Source organism: Rhinatrema bivittatum, chromosome 4, assembly GCF_901001135.1.
Source record: "Rhinatrema bivittatum chromosome 4, aRhiBiv1.1, whole genome shotgun sequence".
Taxonomy (NCBI): Eukaryota; Metazoa; Chordata; class Amphibia; order Gymnophiona; family Rhinatrematidae; genus Rhinatrema; species Rhinatrema bivittatum.
In genome coordinates this window covers 122679736-122707367 of record NC_042618.1, presented here as the reverse complement: position 1 = coordinate 122707367, position 27632 = coordinate 122679736, and the positions used below count along the sequence as shown (strand labels likewise).

The 27632-nt window shown below is 44.5% G+C and overlaps 1 protein-coding gene across 1 annotated transcript in view; it reads right to left on the bottom strand.

Moving 5' to 3' along the window:
• The window catches only part of LOC115090106 (serine/arginine-rich splicing factor 5-like), a 171333-nt gene that overhangs the window by 123720 nt on the left and 19981 nt on the right, over positions 1-27632 (bottom strand). Inside the window, 1 exon segment of the mRNA XM_029598808.1 lies at positions 22177-22321. Within this exon segment, the coding sequence (XP_029454668.1) occupies positions 22177-22302 (126 nt within the window). The 5' untranslated portion in view covers positions 22303-22321.

Sequence of the window (27632 nt, the reverse complement as noted above, 5' to 3'; positions counted from 1 at the left end):
AGGCTAGGCTGCCGCCCCCCACCTTTGTTCTGTAGCAGGCCAATGCCACCACATGTACCTTGATGCAGTTGAGAGACAACCCCTTCTGTAAGCAGTTCTGCAGGAATTCCAGAATCGTGGGAATTTTGACTGTCCGGAGGATGTCGTGGTCTTCACACCAGGCTTCGAATATTCTCCATATTCATATGTAGGTTAGAGATATGGAAAACTTGCGTGCTCTGAGCAGAGTGTCAATCACCGCCCCCGAGTATCCACTCTTCTTCAGGCGTGACCTCTCAATGGCCAGACCGTAAGAGAAAATAGAGTTGGGTCCTCGTGGAGGATCGGGCCTTGCTGGAGCAGATCCCTGTGAGGAGGTAGAGGGAGAGGGCTCCCTGTCAGTAGTCTTCGCATGTCTGTGTACCACGGTCTTCTTGGCCAGTCCGGGGCCACTAAAGGTACTGGTCCCCTGTGGTGTTCTATCTTGCGGATGATTCCGCCCAGTAGTAGCCGCGGTGAGAAGGCATATAGCAGGATTTCCTGTGGCCAGGTCTGGACGAGAGCATCGATCCCTTGGGATTGTGGTTCCCGTCTGTGACTGAAGAAGTTGGGAACTTGGGCGTTTGACCGGCTTGCCAGGAGGTCCATGGCTGGTGTTCCCCAGCAGTTTACTATTAACTGGAAGGCTGTGTTCGACAGCCTCCATTCCCCTGGGTCTAGACTTTCTCTGCTGAGGTAATCTGCAGTGACATTGTCTTTTCCCACAATATGGGCGGCTGAGATCTCTTGAAGGTTTGATTCCACCCACGCCATTAGGGGGTCTATTTCCAGGGACACCTGTTGGCTTCTGGTTCCTCCCTGGCGGTTGATATAGGCCACTGTTGTGGTGTTGTCCGACATGACTGACCGATTCGCCCCGTAGGCAGGCTAGCCTGACTGCCCGTGCTTCCAATTGGTTGATGTTCAATGCAGACTCTTCCTTGTCCCATTGCCTCTGGGTGGTCAGTTCCTGGCAGTGGGCTCCCCACCCTCGTAGACTCGCATCCGTGATGAGCAGGATCCAGGTCGGCAGGGATAGCCTTACTCCCTTGCTCAGATGGTCTTCTTGTAGCCACCATTGTAGCTGGGTTCGAACTTCCTCTGGGAGCTGGAGGCGAATGGAGTAATTCTGGGACATCAGATTCCATCATGACAGTAGGGAACGCTGTAGGGGGGGGGGTCGCATGTGAGCTCTTGCTCATGGGACCACTTCCAGTGTGGATGTCATGAGACCGAGGACTTGGAGAAAGTCCCACCCCTTGGGGAGAAGACTGCTTAACAGATTTTGCAATTGGTTCATCAGTTTTGTTCTCCTTGTAGGAGTCAGAATGACCTTGTCTTGTCTGGTGTTGAACCGGACTCCCAGGTATTCCAGAGATTGGGAGGGCTGCAGACAGCTCTTGTTTGTGTTGACCACTCACCCGAGGTTCTCCAGTAGAGTTTTGACTCTGCTGGTCACCTGATGACTTTCCTCTGGGGATTTTGCCCTGATCAGCCAATCATTAGATATGGATGTATGAGGATTCTCTCTTTCCTCAGTGTCACCGCCACTACAACCATGATTTTGGTGAATGTTCGGGGTGCTGTGGCTAGCCCGAAGGGTAGTGCCCGGAACTGGTAGTAGTGGTCCAGGATCGCGAAGCGTAAAAAACACCGATGCTTGTGATGGACCGGGATGTGCAGGTAGGCTTCTGACAGATCCAGGGATTTGAGAAGTTCTCCCGGCTGTATCGCCCTTATGACCTAGTGTAGGGTTTCCATGCGGAAGCGAGGTACCATCAGTGGCGGTTGACGGACTTGAGGTCCAGGATGGGCCGGAACGTACCTTCTTTCTTGGGAATGATAAAATAGATGGAATAATGTCCTGTACTTTCTTGTTGCGTGGGCACTGGCGCTATGGCCTTTAAGTCGAGCAATTTGGTCAGTGTAGATTCCACTGCCGTCCTCTTGAAAAGGTCATGGCAGGGAGATTATACAAACTTGTCCAAAAGGATGTTGTGGAAGTCCAGATAATATCCCTCTCGAATGATGGTTAGGACCCACTTACCCGAAGTTCTCTCGACTCATCTTTGGTAGAATAGGGCAAGCCTGCCCCTATGGCTTCTTCCTGTGGATGGGTCGGCTGATCTTCATTGCGGGGTGCGGCTGGGGCCTGGACCAGCGCCGGCTCCCCTTTTATTGTGTTGTTCCGAAAGGACTGGCCCCAGTCTGCAGGGCGAGATGCTTGATATGTACTTCTGTACGGTCTGAGGCGCTGTGATCCCCTGCCCTTAGATGTTCGGGGGGGGGGGGCCTGGCTTATCTTGTTCTTGTCCTTCAGTAGCCACGGTACTGGGGATTCGCCCCATTTGTCGGCGAACTTCTCCAGTTCGCTTCTGAACAGGAGGTTTCCCTTAAAGGGCATTCTCGTGAGTCTAGTCTTTGACATCGCGTTGGCTGACCAGCTTCTGAGCCAGAGTTGTCTTCTGGCTGCCACAAGGACGAGACGCCTCTGGCTGTGGTGCGCACCATGTCAGAGGTCGCATCCGTGAGGAATGATACTGCTGGTTCTAGTGCTTCGACCGGTGTGGTGGCGTTCCTGGTCTTTGATAAGCAGGCGCGTGTCGCCACAGCACAGCAGGCCATGATCTGTAGTGACATAGCTGAAACAACGAATGACTGTAAGGATGGATTTGAGACATCTGGCCTGGGCATCCTTGAGTGCCGCTCCTCCCTCGACTGGGATGGTTGTGCGCTTTGAGACTGCGCAGACCATGGCATCCACTTTGGGGAATGCCAGGAGGTCTTTGGCGGCGGGGTCCAGGGAGTATAGGGCTGCCGGGATCTGTCCCCCCTTGAACGTGGCCTCAGGAGCCTCCCATTCCAGGTCAATCATCTTTTGAACGGCCTGCAGCAAAGGGAAATGGCAGGAGGCCTGACGGAGTCCCTCAAGGAGGGGGTTTGTCTTCGGTTCCCCTGTGGTACTTGTGTCTGGGATAGCGAGTTCTTTCAGGCTGTGAGCCACGAGGTCTGATAGTTCGTCTTTAGCGAAGAAACACCTCATGGTTCGGTAAGGTTCCGTCCCTGGAGGGATTTCCCCTTCCTCCAGGGAGTCTTGATCCTCGTCCGAGGTGTCCATGTCCCCAAAGTTGGGGCTTTGAGGCAGGAGGGGCACTTCTCTGGGTTTAGAGGGTCCCGGGATGTTCGGGTCCTCTGGGGCAGGCTGTGGCATCAGGGGCACCGGTTGCATATGGACAAAGGTATGTAGGCCTTTGAAGAATTTTACCCAGGAGAAAGATGCTGGGTCTAAATTGAGAGGCGCCGCATCCCCAGGGAGCCCCATTTGAGGGAGGCATCCACCAGGGGTAGCCAGATCCGGTGTACTGTCGGTGGATCCGGCGTCCACCAGGGGTAGCCAGATCCGGTGTACTGTCGGTGGATCCGGATCCCAGTGCAGTCTGGAGAGGACCTTGGCCTGGTTCAACCAGAGCCTCCTCGCACTGTAGACACAGGGCCGTGGCCTCTTCGTGCTGCGCAGTTCTGATGTGGCATGCTGGGCAGAGGCCCTGAGCCTTGAGCTTCTTGTCCAGTGGTGCCATGCTTTGAGCGTGTAAGCTTGCAGAAAACTCCGGTTTGTGCGTTCAAGTCGCCAAAGTTGTGCGTGTAGGTCGGATGTGCTCAAAAAGATGTGCGCGCCGTTGTACGCACGGGGTTTTACTTATGCGCCCAGCACAGTGAAGCATGTGGCTGTGCGCCCGGCGCCCTTGTGCACGTCGCTGTGTGCACAGCACTTATGTGCGCACAAGTGATTGTGCGCACGGATCGAATTGGTGGACAGGGTGGCGATCAAGTGAAAATGTTTACGGCGACTACGCGAGCAATATGGCTACCACCTCGGAGGGTCTCCACGTGGGAGGACCCTTGTGTCAGAACAGGGTCTAGCCCGGATAAGGCTGATCAACCTGGTAGCACTGACGCCAGCTGGCGATCTGTGCAGCTATTCGAGCCTCTGAGACCGGAGACTTTTAGGAAGTTTTCTATCTTACCTTGTCTTGGCGTTTCCTCTCAGCCGCACCCGTTGCCGGGGGCTGAGTCCACACCGGGAGCCGGCTACCGGACCGAGCCTACCCATGAGGGATCGCTGAAATCACCTCAGGAATCTCGAGTGGGGGAGGGACCCGTAGGTATCACTGCAGGAGAGCGGGGCTCGTCTGTAGAGTTAAGTTTTCTTCTTTGTTTTGGATTTCCTTGGTTAGAATACTCTAACGCTGTGCAAGTGTATATAGAGTCCCGAACTGCTATGGAGACGGAAAATACTGAAGAGCAGAGCTTCCTGCAGGGGTATATGTACTAGGGCTGACGTCAGATTGAAATCTGATCAGTCTCTAACTGCTATCAGGAGCACACTTTACCCATTGGTGTTGAGTCCATCTGCTACACACTAGGAAAGACTAAGTGATCAGGTTCAACAAAAAATTTAAAAAGGCTTGGTATCCCACACATTTTAGAAGGAAAATTGAAAAAAAAAAAGTCAATAGCATAAACCTATTTCTGACACTCAGTAAGTATCCCTAGAAAGATCTGAATGCATCCTAACAATCTGATCCAGGAAAAGTTAATTACTATTTTTTTATATATTTTTTTTTTTATTTAGAGCCTGCCTATCTACAATACTAGGTGGGTTACAAATAAAGTACATAATAAATTGGAGCAAAACATACACCAGAACCAATAAAATCAGAAAGACACATACAATAGCCAGTAAGTACAAAACAAATCAAACAGGGAAAATCTATATACAGAAGAGCTAGTACTTCTTTTGTTGGTGAACTTGCAATCTGTTTAGTCTTTCTCCATGAGGGAGTTTTCCAACCACATTATCATTTGTGCTGTCTTGTGTGTGCAATGGGGCAATCAAAACTGCACACAATACTCGAGAAGCAGTCGCACCATAGATATATACAAAGGCATTATGATATTTTTAGTTTTGTTCTCTATTCTAATTTGACGTTTTAACCACAGTCGTACGTTGCGCTGAAAATTTCAAGGTATTGTCCCACAAGGACTCAGATCCTTTCCCTGGGTGATACCTCCTAACGCGGAGCCCAGCATTGCATAGCTGTAGTTGGGATTATTTTTCCCCAAATGCATTACTTTGCACTTGTCCACATTAAATTACATCTTCCATTTAAGATCTCTAATCTCACAAGGTCCTTCTGCAGCTTTTCCACAATATACTGCTGTTTTAATGATTCAAAACAATGTTGTATCATCTGCAAATGTGGTTACCTCCCTCCAGATTATTTATGAATATGCTAAATAGCACAGGTCCCAGTACGGACCCCTCAGACACTCCACAAACACCCTTTCTTCATTTGAAAAGCTGACCATTTAGTCTTACCAATCCACAATAGGACACTGCCTCCTATCCCATGAGCTCCCAATTTCCTGAGAAGTCTCTCATGAAGGATTTTGTCAAATATAATATCAAGCAGATCACCTTTATCCGCATATTTATTTATAGCTTCAAAAAATATCTAGTAAACTGTTAAGATAAGACTTCTCTTTTCAAAAACAATGTTAACTCTCCCCCAATCTGTGGTCAGTTTTTTTTGTTGGTTTTTTTTTTTGGGGGGGGGGGATTTGTTTTGTTTTTTTTTGCTATTTTCCTCATCTAGGTCTGCTTTTCATTTTTTGAAAGCTGCCCTTTTGGCTTCAATTGTCTTTCACCTTGCTATTAAACTATGCCGGAAGCTATTTGGTTTTCCATCAATCTTTTATAATGCATGGAAATTGTAAACCATTGTAAATCACATAATTTTTGTAATGTACCCCGCCATACTTCGGTTAAGATACTATGTTAAAGTTCCTTTCATTTTTCCTCTTGTTCCCAGTTGTACTCATCCCTGTTTATTGTAACTGTAACTATTTTATGTTTAGCACCTATTATTTATTTCGTTCATTGTTCCTTTTCTCACTCCACTGTTTATTGTAAACTGGCATGATGTGATTCCCTCACGAATGCCGGCATAGAAAAAACTAAAATAAATAAATAAATAAAATAAATGGAATACAGTGTGTGTATAATGTCCACACCTCTTGAAAATTTTTTAATCTTGTGAATTGCTCCTTTTCATTTTTCCCTTTTTATATTAAAGGTACTGCAGCAGTTTCTCTTAATATTCTCCCAATGATCATATCAAATTTTACTGCACTATGATCACGGTTACCAAGCAGATCCACCACCTTTTTCTCTTTTACCAGATCCTGTGGTTCCACTGAACTAGATTTAAATGTGGTTTCCCTCTTGTTGATTCTATGACCAACTGATGTATGAAGTAGTCATTGATGGCATCTAGGAACTTTACCTTTTTTGCATGTCCTGATGTGACATTTACTTAATCAATACTCAAAAGGCTGTCTATCATCAAAAATCAAAAACTTAGAATAAGAAAAATGACTTCGTGTGTGACATGTCAAAAAGTATTTCACAGAGACCAAGGGCCTATGACTACCTACACATCAGCTTCCTCAAAAATTGCCCCTCTCTCCTTTTTTCTTAGAGCAGTAAATAATAGGCTCTGGATACTGGCAGTAAGGAGCTTTCTAGGATATTCAATTACCTCAGAAAAATACCTCTTAAGCATATCTAATATCAATACTGTTGTAGTTTTCGGAAAGTTGATAAACTGCAAGTTTCAATGCCACACTTCAGTTATAACCACAAATCATCTTCACTTTCAATTCCAAATGTTTTGGGTTTATTTGTTTTTGGTTTTTTTTACAATCTTATCTCAGTCTCCACCCGTATCTTCGTTCTGCCTAAGGAATCTTGAAGTTGAACAAAGTAGTATATTCTGTCCTGACAGATTTTTTTCAGCCAAGCTATAGCCTCCCATCTGCACTCCAGAATAAAAGATTTGGGCCTCACCAGTTTTGAAAAAAAGTTTCAGGTAGTGGTTGATCTTGAGAAAGCAAATGTTGCTTACCTGTAACAGGTGTTCTCACAGGACAACAGGATGTTAGTTCTCACATAAGGGTGACATCACAGGAAGGAGCCCTGTAAGGAAAACTGTCAAGGTTTCTATAAAGCTTTGACTGACACTGGCGCACTGAGTGCATTGAGCATGCTCAGCCTGCAATTATCCCTGTGACCACAGGTGTCTCCCTCAGTCTCGTCTTATAGCTAAAAGCGCAAGCGAAACTAAAATAAAAGTAAAAACGTATACGGACCCAACTCCACGGGATGGCGGGTGGGTTTCGTGAGGACTAACATCCTGCTGTCCTGTGAGAACACCTGTTACAGGTAAGCAACATTTGCTTTCTCACAGGACAAGCAGGATGGTAGTCCTCACATATGGATTAGTACCGAGTTGAGGATGTCCGAGAGTGCACCAAATGCACCCGAGATGCGCAAAAGGAGCAATGACGGGGGTGGAATTTGGAACGGAGGGCATCCTGAAACACTTAACGGGTTGGTGGAAGGATGTTGGGTAGTTAAACCAAAAAGAATAGGAGTAGACGGACTGGCCAAACAGAGCATGCCGGCTAGTCGTATCTAAGCAATAATGGCTGCGAAGGTATAGAGAGCGCTCCAGGTTGCAGCCTGATAAATATGTACAAGCAGCACCAGCCAAAGGGAAGCTATTGAGACTTGGACGGACGCAACAGAGTGTGGTTACACACAGTGTTGTAGTGAAAAGCCTTCTTGTTGGTAGAAAAGAGATACAGACCGTCAATTAGGAAGAATAGGTCTGTTTGCCCACTGGAACTCGTAGCTTGTCTCTTGCCAAAGAAGGAAAGAGTTAGGTGGAATTCCTATGGAATGCAGTGAAGTGCACTATTACTGTCCAAGGAGTGGAAAAACCCTCTCGCTTTGGTGAGAGAGAGATGTTGGAAAAATGGGCAGAGTATATTCTGAGTAAGGTGAGATGCAACATCTACCTTAAGGAGGATATGAAGTTGAATACGTAAAACCACTCGGTCACGGAGGAACGCAGGGTCGGATGAGTATGTAACAAGGTGTGTAACTCACTGACCCTGTTGGCAGAAGTGAAGTTTATGAGGAAAAGAATTTCCCATGCCAAACTGTGAAATGAGAGGAATGGAAAGGCTCGAACGGAGAACGTATGAGACTTACAAGCATGAGATATAGGTTCCATTCCGTGACTATTGAAAATAGAAGCGGCTTGATCAGTGGATAATCCATGGTAAGCTGACTCAGAAGGGGTTTACCGTTAACCGGGTATCCCCACTCCCAAATGATACACCAATTGGAACATAGGTGTACCTATGTGGAGGATGTCTGGGGGAGCAAGAGAAGAGAGTGGTGTAGAAAAAAGAAAAAGGGTAATACCTTTTGTATGCGTCGTGTGGTAAATCATGCCATTTTGAATTGTAGGATTTATGTGTGGAAGGTTTTGTGATGCTACCAGTACCTGAGAACATCAGTGAGTCTACGATTTGAGACTGACTTGTGAGAAGGCAAATTGGTTACTGGTGTAATAGATTGAGAAGTATGGGAAGCATACTGGTCTTGGCTAGGACGTGGGTCTGAGGAACAGTAAACCCCGTCCTGGTTCAACATTAGAAGAGTGCTGGCTATGAGAGGCAGCAGAAGAGACACATTTAAGAGGCCCTTGATGGAAGAAAGGCGTCTATGGGAACGCATTGGAAACATGTGTAGGGAGTAGAATCTGTGCACCGTATGGTTTGATTTGGATGCAGAGGGCAAGTTTGGTTGACCTCAGCGCTAGAAGATTTTTCTTGCTACACATGTTGTCCGAGATAATTTGAGAGGATGGAAACCTATATGGAGAAGGTCTGCTAGTGCGTTCGGTAAGTTTCAGATAAGTGGCCCGAAGATGCATGGAGGGAGCAAGGGCCAAGGGTAGAACTGCGCAGCTTCCTTGCAGAGCAGCTAAGAGGTTGTGCGTGCTTGTGTGTTGGAAAGCACATTGTCCCTATGCTGTCTGTCCGTGTGCACAAAGATTTGTTGCAGAGGCAGTACTGGAAGGCATAAGGGTATATAACTCATGGATACAAGCTCCAGGAAGTTCATGTGAAACTATGCCTGGAGCGGAATAGACACATATTGGGTTGAGAAGATTTTAGGTCAAACTTTACAACCCTGAGTAAATGCGAGCATGAGCAGGATCAGACTAGGTTTTGGTTATAGATCTGCAATATGGATGAGGGACGAAAGCGGTTGAACAGTTTAGACCCACTGATAATGGAATTTCACTGAATCCAACCCATAGCAGTTTTGGATCTAGGAGGAAAGTGCATAGTGAAAAAACCCATGGCCCGACAATGAAGAATTTGAGGGGCTGAGGTTATGGAATATGCACGCAGGGACATGTAGGAATTTATTAGAATGTCTGTGCGGTTGCTGGACAGGAAGGTCATTGTGACTGTGGTGTCCAGAAGTGTTGTATAAGGGATTTATGGCAGTGACAGTAATCCCAGGTAGTAAATTTATAGTGAGTCATGAAGAAGTTAGAGCTCCTTGCGTGGACTGACTGTGGTTATGCAGCTGTCCATGCAAGGAAAAGCGTGAATGATGTTGCACTCCTTAGAGAAAAAGCAGTGATAGACAGTGATTCAATAAAATATCCCAGTTGCCGGAGCTGCTGCAACTGGCAGAGCTTGGGATTGTAATATTGTTGACTCACTATGAAACACATAGAAAGATTAGAGGTAATGGACTTACTGCAATAGGGAAGCATGGTGACGAGAGATACCATTTTACCTGTGCCTTCTGAAGAATGTTGGTATTTCTGAGGTCCAGGATGGGCGGAGTGTAACTACTTTCTGTTGAAAGAAAGAATAGTGTAATTAAAACTCCCCAACCCACCCCTCCCTCCCTCCTGCACTTTGTAGCGTCTGGGGGAGTGTACCGGGAACCTTGGTACAAAGTGGGGTGGCCGCTCTGATATCCAGCCAGTTGGGAGACCAGGAGGTGTCCAACTGGCAGGGCTGATGTAATCTGGATATCATGTAACCTCCTACGGGAGCGTGAGCGGTAAAGTCTTACCCGCATTTCTGTGTGCTATACAAGGAAACATCGAGACGGACTTGCACTTGAGGCAGCATTTGCTGGATCTAGTATTTAGAGGATCAGCGAATTCATCTGGAACTTTGGTTCTGAATTAGAAACCAGAAGCCAGAGTATTAATCAGTTCAGAGTCCTGTTGCTTAAAACGGGAGGATGTCCTGATGCAATCCCAAAGAGATGATAGAGAGGTTCTCTTGATATTGTGGCTGACATAGCTGGCAATAGCGATGTGGCACTAATACGGTTCTTGGAAGGTAGATGACCTAGAACTTTTCGAACCCGAATTAGAGAACCCGAATTAGAGAACACATCTCGATGGGAATGCTGCAGAAGCGGGATTAGAGTACTTACCATCAGACGTGGATCGCCAAAGACGAGCCGGTGAAGATTACTGGCTCCGTGGATTTCAATAGTCCTTGAGGGCTAGCCTGTTGGACGTAGATGTCCGTCTCAACTCTGAAACCTGGTATGGTGGTGCAGGTTTAGAGGAGACAGGCTGGGCGTGGCTGGCGCTACAGCAGTAATTTGTGGAGGGCCACAATCCCACACAGATGTTGGTGGGGCATGCCTCGGGAACAGGGGAACCATCTTTGGCTTGTGAAGCTGGCCCTCGTCGCATGACACCAGTGCAGAATTCTTCGGAACTCATTCCGGTGTTTCTGGAGCACCAAGGACTGCCAGCACTGTGCAGAACAGTGGCGATGGCAGTGGTAATGTTGCTTGGCCCGGGCATTCTCCAGCACAGAGAAGGATAGCACCGATGTGCTGGATGGCGTCTGTGGCGGACGGTCACCGTGTCGGTGACGATGAGTGCCACGGTGCTCAGCCCGGTCTTTCCCCAGCACAGAGGTGGATGCCCTCGCTGTCTTGGATGGCAAATGATGACGGACTGTCAGCATGCCTGCATTACTCCTGGCACTATGTAGTGTCGTAGGCTAATACGGGGCTTTAATAAGAACCCAAAGCATGGAGCACTGTGTTTAGGCGAGGGCATTACATGGAGGTGCTATGTCGATATTGACGGCGGCCAAAGCGGCCTTGAGGGTATCGTCAAAAATATATATGAAAAAATGTCGATGACCCGGGCAGAGCAACGATGACAGTGGCGAAAGCACTGATGGCATCTGCGTAGATATCTATGGAAATGATGTGGCATTGGAAAAATGATACCGGCATCGACGGAGTCGATGACCATATCGATAGGAACATCGAAGACACCGATGGAACGACATGGGTGTTGACAGCATCGATGTATGGAGGCATGGCCACGGGCGTCGACCCAGGCACCAATGCCACCGATGGAATGGACCATGGAATCGATGGAAATGTCCTGGGCATCGATGACATCGATAAAATAAACGATGGCATCAATGGAAATGACCCTGGCGTCGATGGAAGTGCCCTGGGTGACGATGGCATCGACCCGGGCAATGATGGCACCGATGAAACACAAGGAAAAACCAGTGCCATGGATGAAAAACATGGATGGCACTGATAGAAACGATGCAGGGACTGATGGCATCAGTGTACCGTGGGAGGAGGGATACCGATGACCTCTAAGAATCCAGGACGGTCTGAAAGGGGGTACCAATGGTAGCGATGGGGGCATCGACTGCGTGAGGGTACCGAGGAAAATCGAAGGACCTGAAATTGACAGGGGCCCTGGCGGCAACGGAAACAGTGGAAGTCCTGTCCCGCTAGCGCTAATAACCAGGCAGAGTGTCACAGAGGGACGCTCGCAGGCTATGTGTGGCTAACTGAAAACATAGGGAGAGGGAAGGCCGCAGTCGGTTGGCAGACCAGAGAGGTGACAGGAACGACCGAAAAATAGGGCACAGTACTCACCGATCGAATAAATGTACGCGAAGGGAGACCCGTGCAGGGAAAAAGTGTTTGTGAAGTAAACGTTTAAGCGTTTCTGTGAGGAAAAAGCATTAGAATTTCTCACAGAGCTCCTAACTGCTATGCTTACTGCAGAGTGGAAAAAAGAAGACTGAGGGAGACACCTGTGGTCACAAGGATAATTGCAGGCTGAGCATGCTCAATGCACTCAGTGTGCCAGTGTCAGTCAAAGCTTTATAGAAACTTTGACAAAGTTTTCCGTACAGGGCTCCATCCTGTGATGTCACCCATATGTGAGGACTACCATCTTGTTGTCCTGTGAGAATCTGTGCTCTCCAGTAAAACTAACCCAACCAACTTCCACTATGCTTCTCACAGGTCGCTTCAAATCTTCCTGTTATCCCCTGAATAAAAAATTCCTTCTTTGCAAGGAAAAACAAACAAACAGTCTCGACCACCATGATCCTGGAGACGTTTCATGGAGCTGTGTCCAGAACCGAACTGAAATTTTTTTCCCAGAATCGCAAACATTATGAACTTCTTGCAATGTGAAAATACATGTCTGAGAAGTTGGTTCAGGAAATTAGAAGACTTTTCCTTCCTTACAACACAATCACCAACATCAGAGTTTCCATGCGAAAATGGGAGACCTGCAGAGCCCTGTTGACGTGTTTTAAATCCAGAATTAGTTGAAAAATACCTTCCTTTTTCACAATTAAAATAAATGGAGTACAGGCCTTTCCGCAAATCTGAAACGGGTACAGATACTACTGCTTCCAACTGCAGCAGCCAATCCACAGGGGGAGGAAATAAAGTGTCAGAAACAGGAGAAGCCAATTCAAGAACACAGCATTGCTGAATTATCTCTAGGAGCCACTGGTCCTCAGAAATGCAGGTCCACACCTCGTAGAACGAACATGAGCAATCGCCCACTGGAAGCAGCAAGGGATGGATCCCTTGACCATCACTGAATGCTCCTGGGGCCCTCAGGAATTTAATGGCCCCTTCTGAGCCACTCCTTCAGCCACCTCAAAATGGCTGAGATTATTAAGTAGTCTAGACTTCTGTGTATGATAAGGCCTGCTTGGCTTGTATTGCCTGGTGTTCTGAAACAGACCGCAAGAAAAAATTAATTCATGAGGAAACTGAAATCAATCCTCCAAGAATCCTTCAACTTTTCTAGCTCCTCTCCAAACAAAAGCCATTCCTTAAAGGTAGAGTCCTTAGGGCCGGATTTTAAATGCCCTGCGCGCGTAAATCTGGCCGGATTTACGCGCCGGCGCGCCTATTTTGCATAGGCCGCCGGCGCGCACACAGCCACGGGACATGCGTACGTCCCGGGGCTTCGCAAAATGGGCGGGGGAGGGGGCGTGTTCGAGGCCTCCGGACCAGCCCCTGGGTCGGTGATGGCGCGCGCAGATTTACATCTGCTTTCAGCAGGCGTAAATCTGCCAACAAAAGGTAGGAGGGGGTTGGAGGAAAGAAAGTTCCCTCCGAGGCCGCTCTTTGCACGCGCCGACCCCGGTGTATCTTATAAAATCCAGCGTACTTTTGTTCGCGCCTGGTGCGCGAACAAAAGTACGCACTCGCGCAAAATCATAAAATCTACCCCTTAGTTTACATTTGACTTTTCCCAAGAATTTCAATGTTAGAAGGTACCCTGTTTCCCCGAAAATAAGACAGTGTCTTATATTAATTTTTGCTACCAAAGATGCACTGGGCCTTATTTTCAGGGGATGTCTTATTTTTCCATGAAGAAGAATTCACATATACTGTTGAACAAAAAAATGAACATTTATTATATTCTGAATAGTTGTCTGGTTATGCTGGTTTGTGATGACAACTAAATGTGAATCCTGCAGGGTAAAAAAATCACAGCTGCATGCTCTGGTGTTCTGTGCGACGGGCATGCTCCCAAATAAAAACTTTGCTAGGTCTTACTTTCGGGGGAGGTCTTATATTTAGCAAAACCTCTACTAGGTCTTATTTTCGGGGGATGTCTTATTTTCGGGGAAACAGGGTACATGCTAGATAGAAAAATATAAAGATAGTAAATCAAGTATAAAGGCTCTGTTCAGCTGTAAACATGTTTTTATTAGTCACATCAAGCAACACTTACTTAAATCTGTCTAGTTTGATCAATGTTATGTTAATATAAATAAGGTGGCAAATTCCAGTCATCAACTACCACAAAAACTTGGTTTAACAAAAGCAACCAAATTAAGCAAATAAGGATCCTAAATCAAAAAAATCACAAACCTCTCAAATATTCACGGTGGAAATCCAAAAATCCAGCCCTTGCATGTGTCACTTGAGGACCTCTATCTCTGAACCAGTGAGAAAAGCTCCCCCTACATCCCTCTTCTCCCATGTTTCTCTCTTTTCCATATCTCCCCTTGGTGCTCTTCTTCCTTCTCTCCTCACATCACCATTTCTCCACCAAGAAATTAGATATCACACAATCATTTCTATACTATAAGACTGGCTAAAGCTCTAAAAATAAAATCAGTGAAATGGACAAAAATACCATTTCACCCTTAATATTTATATTCTCCAATCTCAAATTGTTACACGTACTTTCTGCAGAGGGTGGGAGAGGCCAGAGTAAGGCAGGATTATTACATTTGGGGCTGGAAATATTTTGAAAAAAACATAAATGTTTGTAAATATATGTTAACATTTTAAAGAGAAGAAAAACACAAAATAGAAATAAAGGATAAATTAGAACAAAATCCCCTACAATTCATAAAAGAAAAAAAATTATGGGGGAGATGTCCAACTCAGGTCCATAAAAATGAGGAGAGAGAAAATACAGGAAAAAATTAAAGAAAGCTTATATAAAAATGTAGCAATTCACTGCAGCTAAACCTACTGCCTGCTTAACTACCACCAGTTAAATTATCCTTACTAAGTTCAAGTGAATTGGTACAGCCACCATTCACAGCTACAGGAGCATTCCCTTGCAAAAATGTACATAATTGATCAGACTCAAAAATGTGTGTTACCTGCATATTTAATACATTCAGAATTGAACTTGGGATGTAACAGGCCTTGCTAACAAAAGGCAGGTTCTCGGGGAAATTTTTCAATACATTCAAAAATGAATCTCTTAACATCTCTCCTAATGCTATCAATCTACTCCTGAGAAAGTTGAGAGATCTTAAGTTACAATGCCTAATTGCCTTCTTTCATTTCCCCAACTGATTCTGCAAGAAAGTATGGTCTTTAACCAAAAGAATGTTCCACCCAGTCTATCTGGCTGGTACAGAAATCCACATTCAAGAATTTTGAATGGCTGTCTCCTGAGCTTACAAACATCAGGCAGATTCTTTAGAAAAATTTCCTCCTGGGTTCAGAAGGGATAGGATTTAGGGAGATTACTTTGTAGGTGCAATCCAAAGATATGCAAGAGGTGTCATCTTGACTAACCCCAACCAAAACTTTTTTTTTTAGGTATCAGGGACATTTTTCAATTTTTTCTCTTGGCTATTTTGATCTTGATATACTTTTGTTTTGACTTTTAGGTCTTTTCTCTCATTTTTACTTTACTTTCCCATTCCTTCTCCTCCAACCAGAATTCCTTATTCTTTCCTCCCAGCACATCCATCTTCCTTGCAGCTTCTTCCCATCAACCCAACACTAGGACACTGCTGTTTAAATTTATTTCATGACTTGGCCTAAACCCTACCACTGGCAGCTATTGCAATTTGGCACAGGCCTCTATGGCATGCGTCAGGTAATGGACCCTGAATTGTAGGTATCTGGGATTTTCCAGCCCAGATTATAAAACATATTGTGCAAATAAATGACACAATGTCATTCCAGGTTTTGATGAATGCATAGGGGAAATCTTTGGGGAGAAAACAAAAATCCTGGTTTAACACACAGTTTGTGCACTATCTAGCACAGAAATCTCTATGAAAAGATATAGCCAGAAAAGTTTTGCCTAGATACTGCCTGAGTGACCACACCAATCAAGGAGTTAACATCAACTGTTAATACTTCAAATGCAGACAGAAGCAGAATTTTGTATAACCTGTGGTCTGAGCAGGGCCGGTGCAAGGTTATTCGATTCACTAGGCAAACCATCTGCCTTTCACCCCTGCCCGGTCCAGGCCTGGGCTCCAACCTCATTCACTCAGACAGGCCCCCTCTTTTACACACACTTAAGGTCCCTTGTCTCATTCACACACGATTACACAGGCTCCCTACTTTTCTCACTCACTAACACCATTGCTCTCTCCTACAGATACAATTCCCCCCCCACATACACACACACACACACACACACACACACACACACACACACACACACACACACACACACAGAGGCACAGCTCGTGGCCCACCAAGACTCTGCTTTTCTTGGCCGTTAGCAGAATGGGCGCTGTTCATGGCCTGCATTTCTCTGCCGTAAGCAGGATCGGTGCTGCTGAAGGCTCACCAAGTCTCTACTCCTCTTGGCTGTTAGTGGAATGGGCTCCGCTCATGGCCCCAGATGGCTGCTTTTTGCTGCCCCCCCCCCCCCCAGGAGTCGCCTAGTTTGTCTATTGCAGTAATTCCCAACCCTGTCCTGGGGACCCCCCAGCCAGTCAGGATTTCAGGATATCCACAATGAATATGCATGAGAGAAGATTTGCATGTTATGGAGGATAGAGTTGGAAACCACTGGCCTATTGGGATGCGCCGGCCCTGAGTCTGAGAACCTTAGCTCCCCCTTCACAAATGAAATATCTATGCAGAAGAAAGCAAAGTATTTTATTGTACGGGAATCCATGGCACATAACACAAACTAATTTAGCAAGCACATCATCTCTCTTACCAGATGCATAACATGAAGCCAAGTACCTTGTCGAATTGTTCGTAGGACATGGGCAGAATAGGATCTCTGGTCATTCGATATGATTATGCCCACAGATTGAGCTGTTTTGGTTAAAGTAAGGAGCAGAAAATGCCTACACAACCTAATCCCTAGCTAACGTTGTTTGGTTGGGGTATTCAAACATTCTCCATGGCTAAAGACCACAAAAAGCACTACTGCATTGTTTGCTGCTCTCTGCAAAAACTAGAAATACTACCAACCAGTGCAGTTATATGCAATGGTGAATGCACATGTGAGCTGCTTGCAAAGCTTGTTATGTCCCCTGAGAATTTTATCAGATTTTGGGGTATGAGGGTTCTGCTGTTTAGGAAAATGCATGCAGAACTGAAGCAGAGGGGAATTTTCTATTAAAAAGTGCAAAACCTATCCATATATAATAACCAAAAGTCAAGAGCAAAGGGCGGATTTATCACTGTTGATTCATTTACATGGATATTTAGAGGCGAAGAACAGAATTAGATCAATGTTAATTATGTTCTTTAACATAAAAGACTGGAGGATAGCTAATGTAACCCCCCTATTTAAAAAGGGTCCCAGGGGAGATCCGGGAAATTACAGATCAGTTAGCCCGACTTCAGTGCCAGGAAAAATAATGGAAAGTGTTCTAAACATCAAAATCACAGAGCATATAGAAAGACATGGTTTAATGGAACAAAGTCAGCATGGCTTTACCCAAGGCAAGTCTTGCCTCACAAATATGCTTCACTTTTTTGAAGGAGTTAAACATGTGGATAAAGGTGAACCGGTAGATGTAGTGTACTTGGATTTTCAGAAGGCGTTTGACAAAGTTCCTCATGAGAGGCTTCTAGGAAAAGTAAAAAGTCATGGGATAGGTGGCGATGTCCTTTCGTGGATTACAAACTGGCTAAAAGACAGGAAACAGAGTAGGATTAAATGGACAATTTTCTTAGTGGAAGGGAGTGGGCAGTGGAGTGCCTCAGGGATCTATATTGGGACCCTTACTTTTCAATATATTTATAAATGATCTGGAATGAAATACGAGTGAGGTATCAGATTTGCAGATGATACAAAATTGTTCAGAGTAGTTAAACCACAAGCAGATTGTGATAAGGTGCAGGAAGACCTTGTGAGGCTGGAAAATTGGGCATCTAAATGGAAGATGAAATTTAATGTGGACAAGTGCAAGGTGATGCATATAGGGAAAAATAACCCATGCTATAGTTACACAATGTTAGGTTCCATATTAGGTGCTACAACCCAAGAAAGAGATCTAGGCGTCATAGTGGATAACACATTGAAATAGTCTGTTCAGTGTGCTGCGGCAGTCAAAAAAGCAAACAATGTTGGGAACTATTAGAAAGGGAATGGTGAATAAAACGGAAAATGTCATAATGCCTCTATATCGCTCCATGGTGAGACCGCACCTTGAATATTGTGAGCAATTCTGGTCGCCGCATCTCAAAAAAGATAATTGCGATGGAGAAGGTACAGAGAAGGGTCACCAAAATGATAAGGGGAATGGAACAGCTCCCCTATGAGGAGAGACTAAAGAGGTTAGGACTTTTCAGCTTGGAGAAGAGACTGCTGAGGAGGGATATGATAGAGGTCTTTAAGATCATGAGAGGTCTAGAACGGGTAGATGTGAATCTGTTATTTACACTTTCGAATAATAGAAAGACTAGGGGGCACTCCATGAAGTTAGCATGTGGCACATTTAAAACTAATCGAAGAAAGTTCTTTTTCACTCAACGCACAATTAAACTCTGGAATTTGTTGCCAGAGGATGTGGTTAGTGCAGTTAGTATAGCTGTGTTTAAAAAAGGATTGGATAAGTTCTTGGAGGAGAAGTCCATTACCTGCTATTAATTAAGTTGACTTATATAATAACCACCGCTATTATTAGCAACAGTAACATGGAATAGACTTAGTTTTTGGGTACTTGACAGGTTCTTATGGCCTGGATTGGCCACTGTTGGAAACAGGATGCTGGGCTTGATGGACCCTTGGTCTGACCCAGTATGGCATATTCTTATGTTCTTAATATTTTTTTTTTGTTGCACAGAACCACACTTTGTTAAAATTGTTTGTATTACAAAATAAAATACTATATTGGCCTGGTTTTACAACAACCTGAAAGTTAAGATGACCTCCTTTATATTTGGACCAATAGTGTACCACCCCTCTTTTGCTACCAGGAGTTGTCTAAGCCACTCCATCAGTGGTCTTCATGCCCAATGGGATGAGTTCCGCCGGGGTGTTTCAACTGCACTTGGCCACATTATAAAGATAAGGCAGGATGTCAGGAAAACCTTGTGTTATAAATTTAACACACAAAGAGAGACTTAGGTGCCAAAAAACCTAAGGGGACCATGACTAAGGAGGTTATAGCAGAAAAGCCAGAGAGGGAAAAAAAAAAAAAAAGTTTCTTTCAGAAGCTTTGTGAGACTAACATAGGAAGACAAGTTCGATAATTTCAGTGGAAGAAAAGAAACTGAGGGGAGTCAAGGAAGCAAAGGAACTACCACGCATGAGCAGTGAATGACTTGTCACCTAACCCACTTGCAAGGCTTATGTGAGTTATATAATTCTATGTTAATATCTAGGTCCCTAACCATTTTCATTGTTCTCCTCTAGGTTTTCTCCAAGTGTTGGGGGCTAAAGCATACAGGACCACAAATCCTTACTAATATGAGCAAAGTGAAAGAATTACATTCCTGCATAATGTTGCCTCTCTTTACAATAGCACTACATTGCTGTTTCTTTCCCAGTATAAGCAATAGAATCTCTTCTGCCAGTCATTTCCCATTCAATGCATTTGTTTATTCTTCCTAAACATAGGACTTTACTTTGACCTTGCATTTCTTTCCTTTACTAATCATCTCTCCAAAATGTCAAATACTTTTGAGTTTGAATGCTTTTCTTCACATAACAGTTATGTAAACCGACATGATACGAACTCCGTGAATGCCGGTATAGAAAAAACTCAAAATAAATAAATAAATAAATAAATAAATCCACAATATTTAAGTTGGGGTAGGCCATTATCCTCCTGGAATACCACAAATAGCTCTGGTTTTCAGGAAATTCACAATGAATATGCATGAGTTGTGTTTGCATGCATGGCCTTCACTGTATGTAAACCTCTCTCATGCATATCCATTGTATATGTTCTGAAAACCAAACCTGTTTGCAGCACTCCAGGACCGGAGTTGTCTACTCCTGTTTTCTAATCAAAATTACTAACAAAAAATAATGAATTTTACAAGAGTCAGAACCAACTACCAAAGAACTCCACTTCATAGGGATTCCTAGGTTGACATTCAGTCATTAATAACTACTCCAAATGTATTTTCCCCCAACCACTTCGGAACCCTTCTAACAGTAGCATGGTCTAAAGCAGTGGTTCTCAATCTTTTTTTTGGCCGGGACACACCTGACAGATGGTTCTCACATGTGTGACACACTGAACATGTGACCATCATGGGGCTAAATGTAAACATACAATCTGCATCCACAGGAATCCCCTCAACCCCCAGCAATGAGTGCAGAGCAGATCTAGAGCATTACCCTGTACAACTCGCCATACAAAAAAAATATTCTGGTTCTGATGACATCTCAGTAAAAGCAAAATAAACTCCCTTTACTACCAGGCACAATAGCCTTCTTATGAAAAGACAGTAATTTACCACTAATGCATATCCTATTGAGAAAACACAAATAAGACTGATACAAATGCCTACATGCTAGCAAAATACCTCACACCCACCCAGAAATGACCTTCACCAAGTACAGAAAAACCACAAATTATAAATATGGAGATAGAAACTGGAATGGAAAACCAAAAAAGCCACTCTGCAAGTAGTGCGAACCTGGAGAAACGGAAAGAGAAATATAGCACCTAACAGTCTCAGGATCTGCAATAATGCACACAAACTAACCCGCACAAAGTTACACCCCTATTATGGAACACACAAACAGTAACAACCCTATCTAAGAAATACAACTATTAAACCAGGACCTAAACACTAATACATTTTCTATTGGGAAAACAGAATAAGCCAAGCTGCTATAGAGCCCCACACAGAAATAATTGTAAAGCTATACTAAAAATGTTACAAACAGCTGCTGAACAGAATAATATCAAACAATTAAAAACTCAAAAATTTAAACCTTTCCAAATATCAATAAAATATTTCAAAACAGCAGACATCGCATAATACCCAATAATTAAAATGGCAGTCAATCAAGAAAAATAAATTTAAAAAGCCACCTTTAATTACTCTCTCCAGCAACTCACCTACTCCTTTCCCTTCCTGGCCAATAGCGCTCACCAGAAGCAGCAAGGGCTGCTGAAGCTCTGTCCTCACAGTCCTCTTCCTTAGCACCTACAACCAGTCACTCACACACACACACAAATGCTCTCGCACCCACAGACACAAGCTCTCGCCCAGGCACGCTCTCGCACCCACAGACACAATCTCTCGCACCCACAGACAATTCTCTCGCCCAGGCACCCATTCACACCCACCATCTCTCACCCAAGCACCCATTCACACCCACAAACACAAACCCACTAAAAACCTCTTCTTCCTTCACTGCAGGGATGGGCTCCAGTTCCACCACAGCTTTACTCTGGCGGGCCTTCTTTTTTCGCCGCCACGGGCATGGGCTCCCCTAGCGGCCTTGGGTTTCCTCTTCACCGCCACGGGGATGAGCTCCTATGGCGGCCTCGCTTCGACACCACCACTCCTTCCAACCCCCGGCCTATGCTATTTCCCTTCTTCCTGCCTCATCGGCCAAAGGCTTCCTCCCTTTTTCCTACTCCCACTGGCAAGTAGAAGGGAGGAGACTTCCGATTGGCCTGCGTGGGGGCAGGAAGAATGAAGAATGCTTCCCATTGGGCAGTGGGGGGGTAGGAAGAAAGGAGGCTTCCAATTGGCCTGCGGTGGCTGGAAAAAGGAAGAAGGAAAATATGAGGCAGTGGGACACCGGGAGACGCGAAACACCGGTTGAGAATCACTGGTCTAACTATGCTCTGTTTGCTTATAAGAATATCCTGTGAGACAGAACAAAATTCCTTAGTGAAATCACAATATATAATGTTAACTGCTTTCTCTATGCACAAGCCAGTTAATCTATCAGAATATGCTGGCTTGGTATGATTTATTTTTCATAAATCTATTTTAAATGGTGCAGGATAAAAGAAAAACTATTATATAGAAAAAGATTATGTACAAGACACTAAAAAAAAAAACCCAAACCCATGACCTGCAAGGGCATATTGTATTTCTTCAACTACTCTGACAGCTAATCATTTTCACTTGTTGCTCTATAACCATTTTACATTGTTGTGGTCCCAAAATGTAAACAAGACTTCATGAATACATCATACCAAAGTTACCACCCAAATTAAACAGAAACATTAAAAAAAACTTACCACAAACCCAAACCCATTTTTCAGATTGATCTCTCTTATACGTCCATAACCTTTGAAGAATTTTTCCACATCTCTTTCCCGGGCGTGAGGACTCAGGCGTCCAATGAAAACCCGACAACCACTCATTTTTTCTTACAAGGTGAAACTGTAGAATAGAATGTTAAGATAATTTAGGTAAAAATGTAAACTATTTTACAATAATTAGTACATCTGTGATACCCATACTAACAGGGGTGGAAAATTACTGGGCAACCTAAAATTTAACACCTGGCACTGGTCTGGGCCCAAAGAGAACTGCCATTACTGCAGTGGGTTCAGGGAAGAACCACTGTGACTGTACTGCTACCTACCAACACAAAAGAGGTGGGGTGAAACAAGCCAACTCCCTACCCAACTGCAAATAGGGGAAAAAAAATCCCCAAAAAAGCAAAATTATTAAAAAAAAAAAGAGCAAAACAAAGAAATAGCTGAAATATTAAACAAGATCAAGCAAAATCAATAACACTAAAAAATAAACAAAAGAGCAGCAATAGAAATGAAGAAAAATAAATTTTGGTCTGGCCCTCAAAGTTTTGGCTAATGTGCAGATTTTCTAATTATTTTCCACCCCTGCATATTAATATAATATACTACTGGTTATACAAAGCATAATGTACTGCAGAATTTAGCTATCATTGAATTTCAGAACAAAAATGAAATCAGAGACTATAATGATATAGGGATTCTTGTAACGCCTGATCTTGTTGGAATATATTTTATATTGACAATTTATAGACATGCTTTAATAGTTTGTATCAGATTTTTGAGACTGTGATTTTGAATGAGTTACCTAAATTAATGTTTGAAGGTCTAAAACAAAGCTGTATGCAAAATGAGTCATTCCAAGTGTGCAGTCCTAAAATAATTTGGAATTCAGAAGTTAAAAAACTACAATATGTTCTTCCTGTACAGACAGCTGCAAATCTATAGCACAACTGCAAGCAAGCTAAGAAGGAATTGTATTATAAAACAATAAATAAATCACTTTCAGCAGAAAACTTCTGAAATCCTATTTACATAGTTAATTTTAATTTAATTCTAACATTCGTATGCCACCTTTCCAAGGCAGTGCTCAAAGTGGAGCCATTTCACTTCAGCTTATCTGTGTGAAAGACGTGGAGCATAAAGAAGCAACTGATAACAGATTTGCAAGCAGTGTACAAATACATAGGGGAAACAAAATCAAAACATTATCACAGCACACCCATAACAAAAAGCAGTGAAGAAGTTAGCATAAATACATTGGCAATGGACTTGTTGAAAAAGCAAAATTGCATACCTTGTAATAGGTGTTATCCCAGGACAGCAGGATGTAGTCCTCACATATGGGTGAAGTCACTGATGGAGCCCTATCACGGAAAACCTTCTGTCAGTTTCTAGAAAAACTTTTGACTGGCACACTGAGCATGTCCAGCATGCCATGATCCCTCGAGCCACAGGGGTCTCCCTTCAGTCTCGTGTATAGCAATAAACGTTAGCAAAAATAAAATAATAAAACGTATCGGGCCCAACTCCGCGGGATGGCGGGTGGGTTTTGTGAGGACTACATCCTGCTATCCTGGGATAACACCTATTACAAAGAAAGCAATTTTGCTTTATCCCAGGACAAGCAGGATGCTAGTCCTCACATATTGGTGATTAGCAAGCTATAGGCTGAGTCATTTTGTACTGGACCAACACTGAAGTACTGTTGGAAAAATTTGAGTCAGCCTAAAATTACAGCAGGTTGGATGTAGAAGGAGTTGGAATTATACTGGAAACAAGTTCTTTAAAACAGATTGTCTGTAGGCTGAATCCTGACGTCCTTCTTTGTCCAAACAGTAATGAGCTGCAAAGGTGTGAAGAGAACTCCATGTTGCAGCTTTACATATGTCAGCTATTGGCACTGAACGATAGTGTGCTACAGAGGTTGACATTGCTCTGAGTGCGCCTTTACTCGCCCCTGGAGAAGGCCTGCTTTTTCATAGAAGAACTCTATACAATCTGCAAGCTAGTTGGAGAGAGTTTGCTTGCCCACCGCAAGCAAAAGAAACAAAGAGTTGAGTGGATTTTCTATGGACTGCAGTGCGATCTAGGTAATATGCAAGTGCATGTTTACAGTCCAGAGTGTGCAAAGCTTTCTTACCCCGATGAGAATGAGGTCAAGAATATGGACTGATTCAAGTGGAATTCTGTAACTACCATGGGAAGGAATTTTGGGTGTGTACGCAGTACCACTCTGTCATGTAGTAATTTTGTGTAGGGTGAGTATGTGACAAGTGCTTATAACTCACTAACCCTTCTAGCAGATGTAATGGCTACTAGGAAGAGAGACTTCCATGTAAGAAATGTAATATTGCATGAGTCCATGGGTTCAAAAGGAGAACGCATGAGTCTTGTTAGGACTACATTGAAGGTCCCATTCTGTGACTGGTGGCCGTAACGGGGGTTTAAGGTGAATTAAACCTCTCAAATCTACTGACAAAGGGTTGCACTGATATCTGTGCATCCCTTATTGTATGATGGTAAGCTGAGATAGCACTTAGATGTACCCTTACTGACTGTGTCTGGACACCAGAGTCTGAAAGGTGCCAGAGATAGTCTAATAAAGATGTTATGGGGCAGGAAAAGGGGTCAATACTTTTCTGTGCACACCACGTGTTGAATCTTTTCCACTTCAAACTACAGTTTTTTTCGTGTGAAAGGCTTACGTGAAGCTATAAGCACTTGAGACATTAGTTGAAAGATTGAGTGGTTGCAAGATCAAGCTTTCAACATCCAGGCTGTTAGATAGGGATTGAAGGTTGGGATGGCACAACCTGCCCTGATCCTGAGTTATGAGAGTGGGAGCTGTACCCAGGCGAATTGGGTTCCTGATTGAGAGATCTAGAAGCATGGGGAACCATATTTGTCGAGGCCAATACGGGGCTATGAGTATCATTGACCCCTTGTCCTGTTGTAGCTTCATTAGTGTTTTGATGAGTAGTGGTACCTGGGGATACGTGTATAGAAGACCCGAATTCCAGGGGTGAACAAAGGCATCCCTGGCTAATTGGTTTCCCTGCTTGTGCAGGGAACGAAAGTTGTCCACTTTGTGATTCAGTTCGGATGCAAAGAGGTCCATCATTGGTTGACCTCAACGTTGAAATATCCTGGTCGCTATTTTGGGATCCAGGGACCACTCGTGAGGTTGGAATTGATGACTCAGGCAGTCTGCTACTACGTTGTGAATGCCTGCCAGATAAGTGGCCCGGAGAAACATGGAATGGGTTAGGGCCCGGTCCCAAATCTGTGTGGCTTCTTGACAAAGGAGATACGAGCCCGTACCTCCCTATTTGTTCAGGTACCACATGGCAACTGTGTTGTTCGTTTGTATCAGAACGGTCTTGTGTGAAAGGCAGTCCTTGAATGCATGTAGAGCATAACGTATAGCTCGAAGCTCCAGGAAATTGATTTGAAAGGTTGCTTCGAGTTTCGTCCAGGTACCTTGAGTTTGGCGATTGTCTGTGTGAGCTCCCCAACCCAAGGTGGATGCATCTGTAATTAAAGTCACTTACGGAACTGGTTGTTGGAAAGGTAAGCCTTTGCGCAAGCTGTTCTTGTTCACCCACCAGAGGAGAGATGGAACGTAGTTGGTGGGTTATTTGAACTGGAGACGACAGTGGTTGAATGGCTTGTATCCACTGTGATCTTAATGTCCACTGGATTATTCTCATGGTTAATCTGGCCATAGGAGTGACATGAACCGTGGAGGCCATGTGGCCGAGCAGAGTTAGAAACTGATGCGCTGTTACTTGTTTCTTTAAGCGCAGAGTTTGCTAATGAGGAGTGTGTCTCCGCCCCGTCCTCCAGGAGGAAGGCTCTTGATATTATGGTGTTCAACTCTGCTCCGATGAATTGCAGTAGGTGAGATGGGATTTTTGGTAGTTGATTAGAAATCCCAGCTAATGGAGCAGATTGATTGTGAGCCCGAGAGAAGCGAGAGCTCCTTGCTGTGATTGGCTTCTGATGAGCCAGTATTCCAGGTAAGGAAAAGCATGTACACTTTCCATGTGCAAATGTGCCGCTGCAACTGCTCGACACTTTGTGAATACCCGGGGTGCTGAGGCAAGTGCGAATGGCAGAACCCGGTATTGGTAATATTGATGACCCACCAGGAAACGCAGAAACCTGCGATGAGAAAGGAATATTGGAATGTGAACGTAAGCGTCTTGCAGATCCAGAGAACAGAGCCAGTCTCCTGCTTGAAGAAGTGGAAGCATGGTGCCTAAGGAGACAAATTGATAGTACCCAGCGATCTGTTGTGTTATTTGACCAATGAGTGTGAAAAAGAGACTCAACCTCCCACTGGTACGGCTGGTGGAGTAGCTGCTGTTCTCTGGCTGTTTTTCAAAAGCCTGATGCTGGGCCTGTTTGAGGAGGAGGTTGAGGCCTAGAAGCCCTCGGTTGCCTAGGCTGGGATCTTTGCACTGGCTTTGATGCTCTACCACGGGGTGCTGGCAGATAGTACCTGCGTGGCCTATAGTAGGGTTTTCTGGTATCCTTTCGTGCCATGTGGCATGAGGCAGATGAAGATTGCAGTTATCTGCAATTGTGGGATTGCAGATAGCTGACGCAGAGTTTCAGAGTGTTCCTTGAGTTGAGCTACTGCGTCTTGAACTCTTGTTTCAAAGAGGTTATCACCCGCACAAGGTAAATCTACCAGTTTCTCTTGGACTTCAGGCCTGAGGTCTGAAGCCTTAAGCCAGGCGCAACAACGTGCACTGATACCAGTTGCCGCTACTCGTGAAGAGGTTTCAAAACTGTCATAGGCAGCACGGCCGTCATGTTTGCCTGCTTCCAAACCTTTGTGGATAATATCATTAGCCGAGTCCTGTTACGGTTGAGGCAGAATCTCAGCTAATTGTTGCATCTGCTTCCAGAGGTTGCGTTGATACTGCGTCATATAAAAGCTGATATGACGCTATTCTGGAAGTAAGCATAGAGCCTTGAAAGACTTTTCTGCCCAGAGGGTCCAAGAACTTTTGTTCTTTTCCTGGTGGAGTCGATGAATGAGGCCATACTCTGATTTTTGTCTGAGCAGATTCCACCATCACAGATTGATGTGGAAGCTGGGCTCTCTGATAGCCGGGGATGTGTTGCACCAGATAGGTGGTAGCCATCCTTCTATTTACCGGTGGAACTGAGCATGGGCGTTCCCATAATCTGTGCTGTAGTTCCACTAGGCCCTCATGTATTGGAATAGCTAATACTTCCTTAGAAGGGTCTACAAACTGAAGAACCTCTAAGGTCTGTTGTCTGGTATCTTCTTCAGACACTAGTTTAAATGGAATAGTTTCAGCCATTTCTTTTACAAAAGTAGTAAAAGACAAGTCCTCTGGGGGTGACTTTTTTCTATTTTCAGGAGGGGACGGTTCAGACATGAAGTCCTCTGAAGA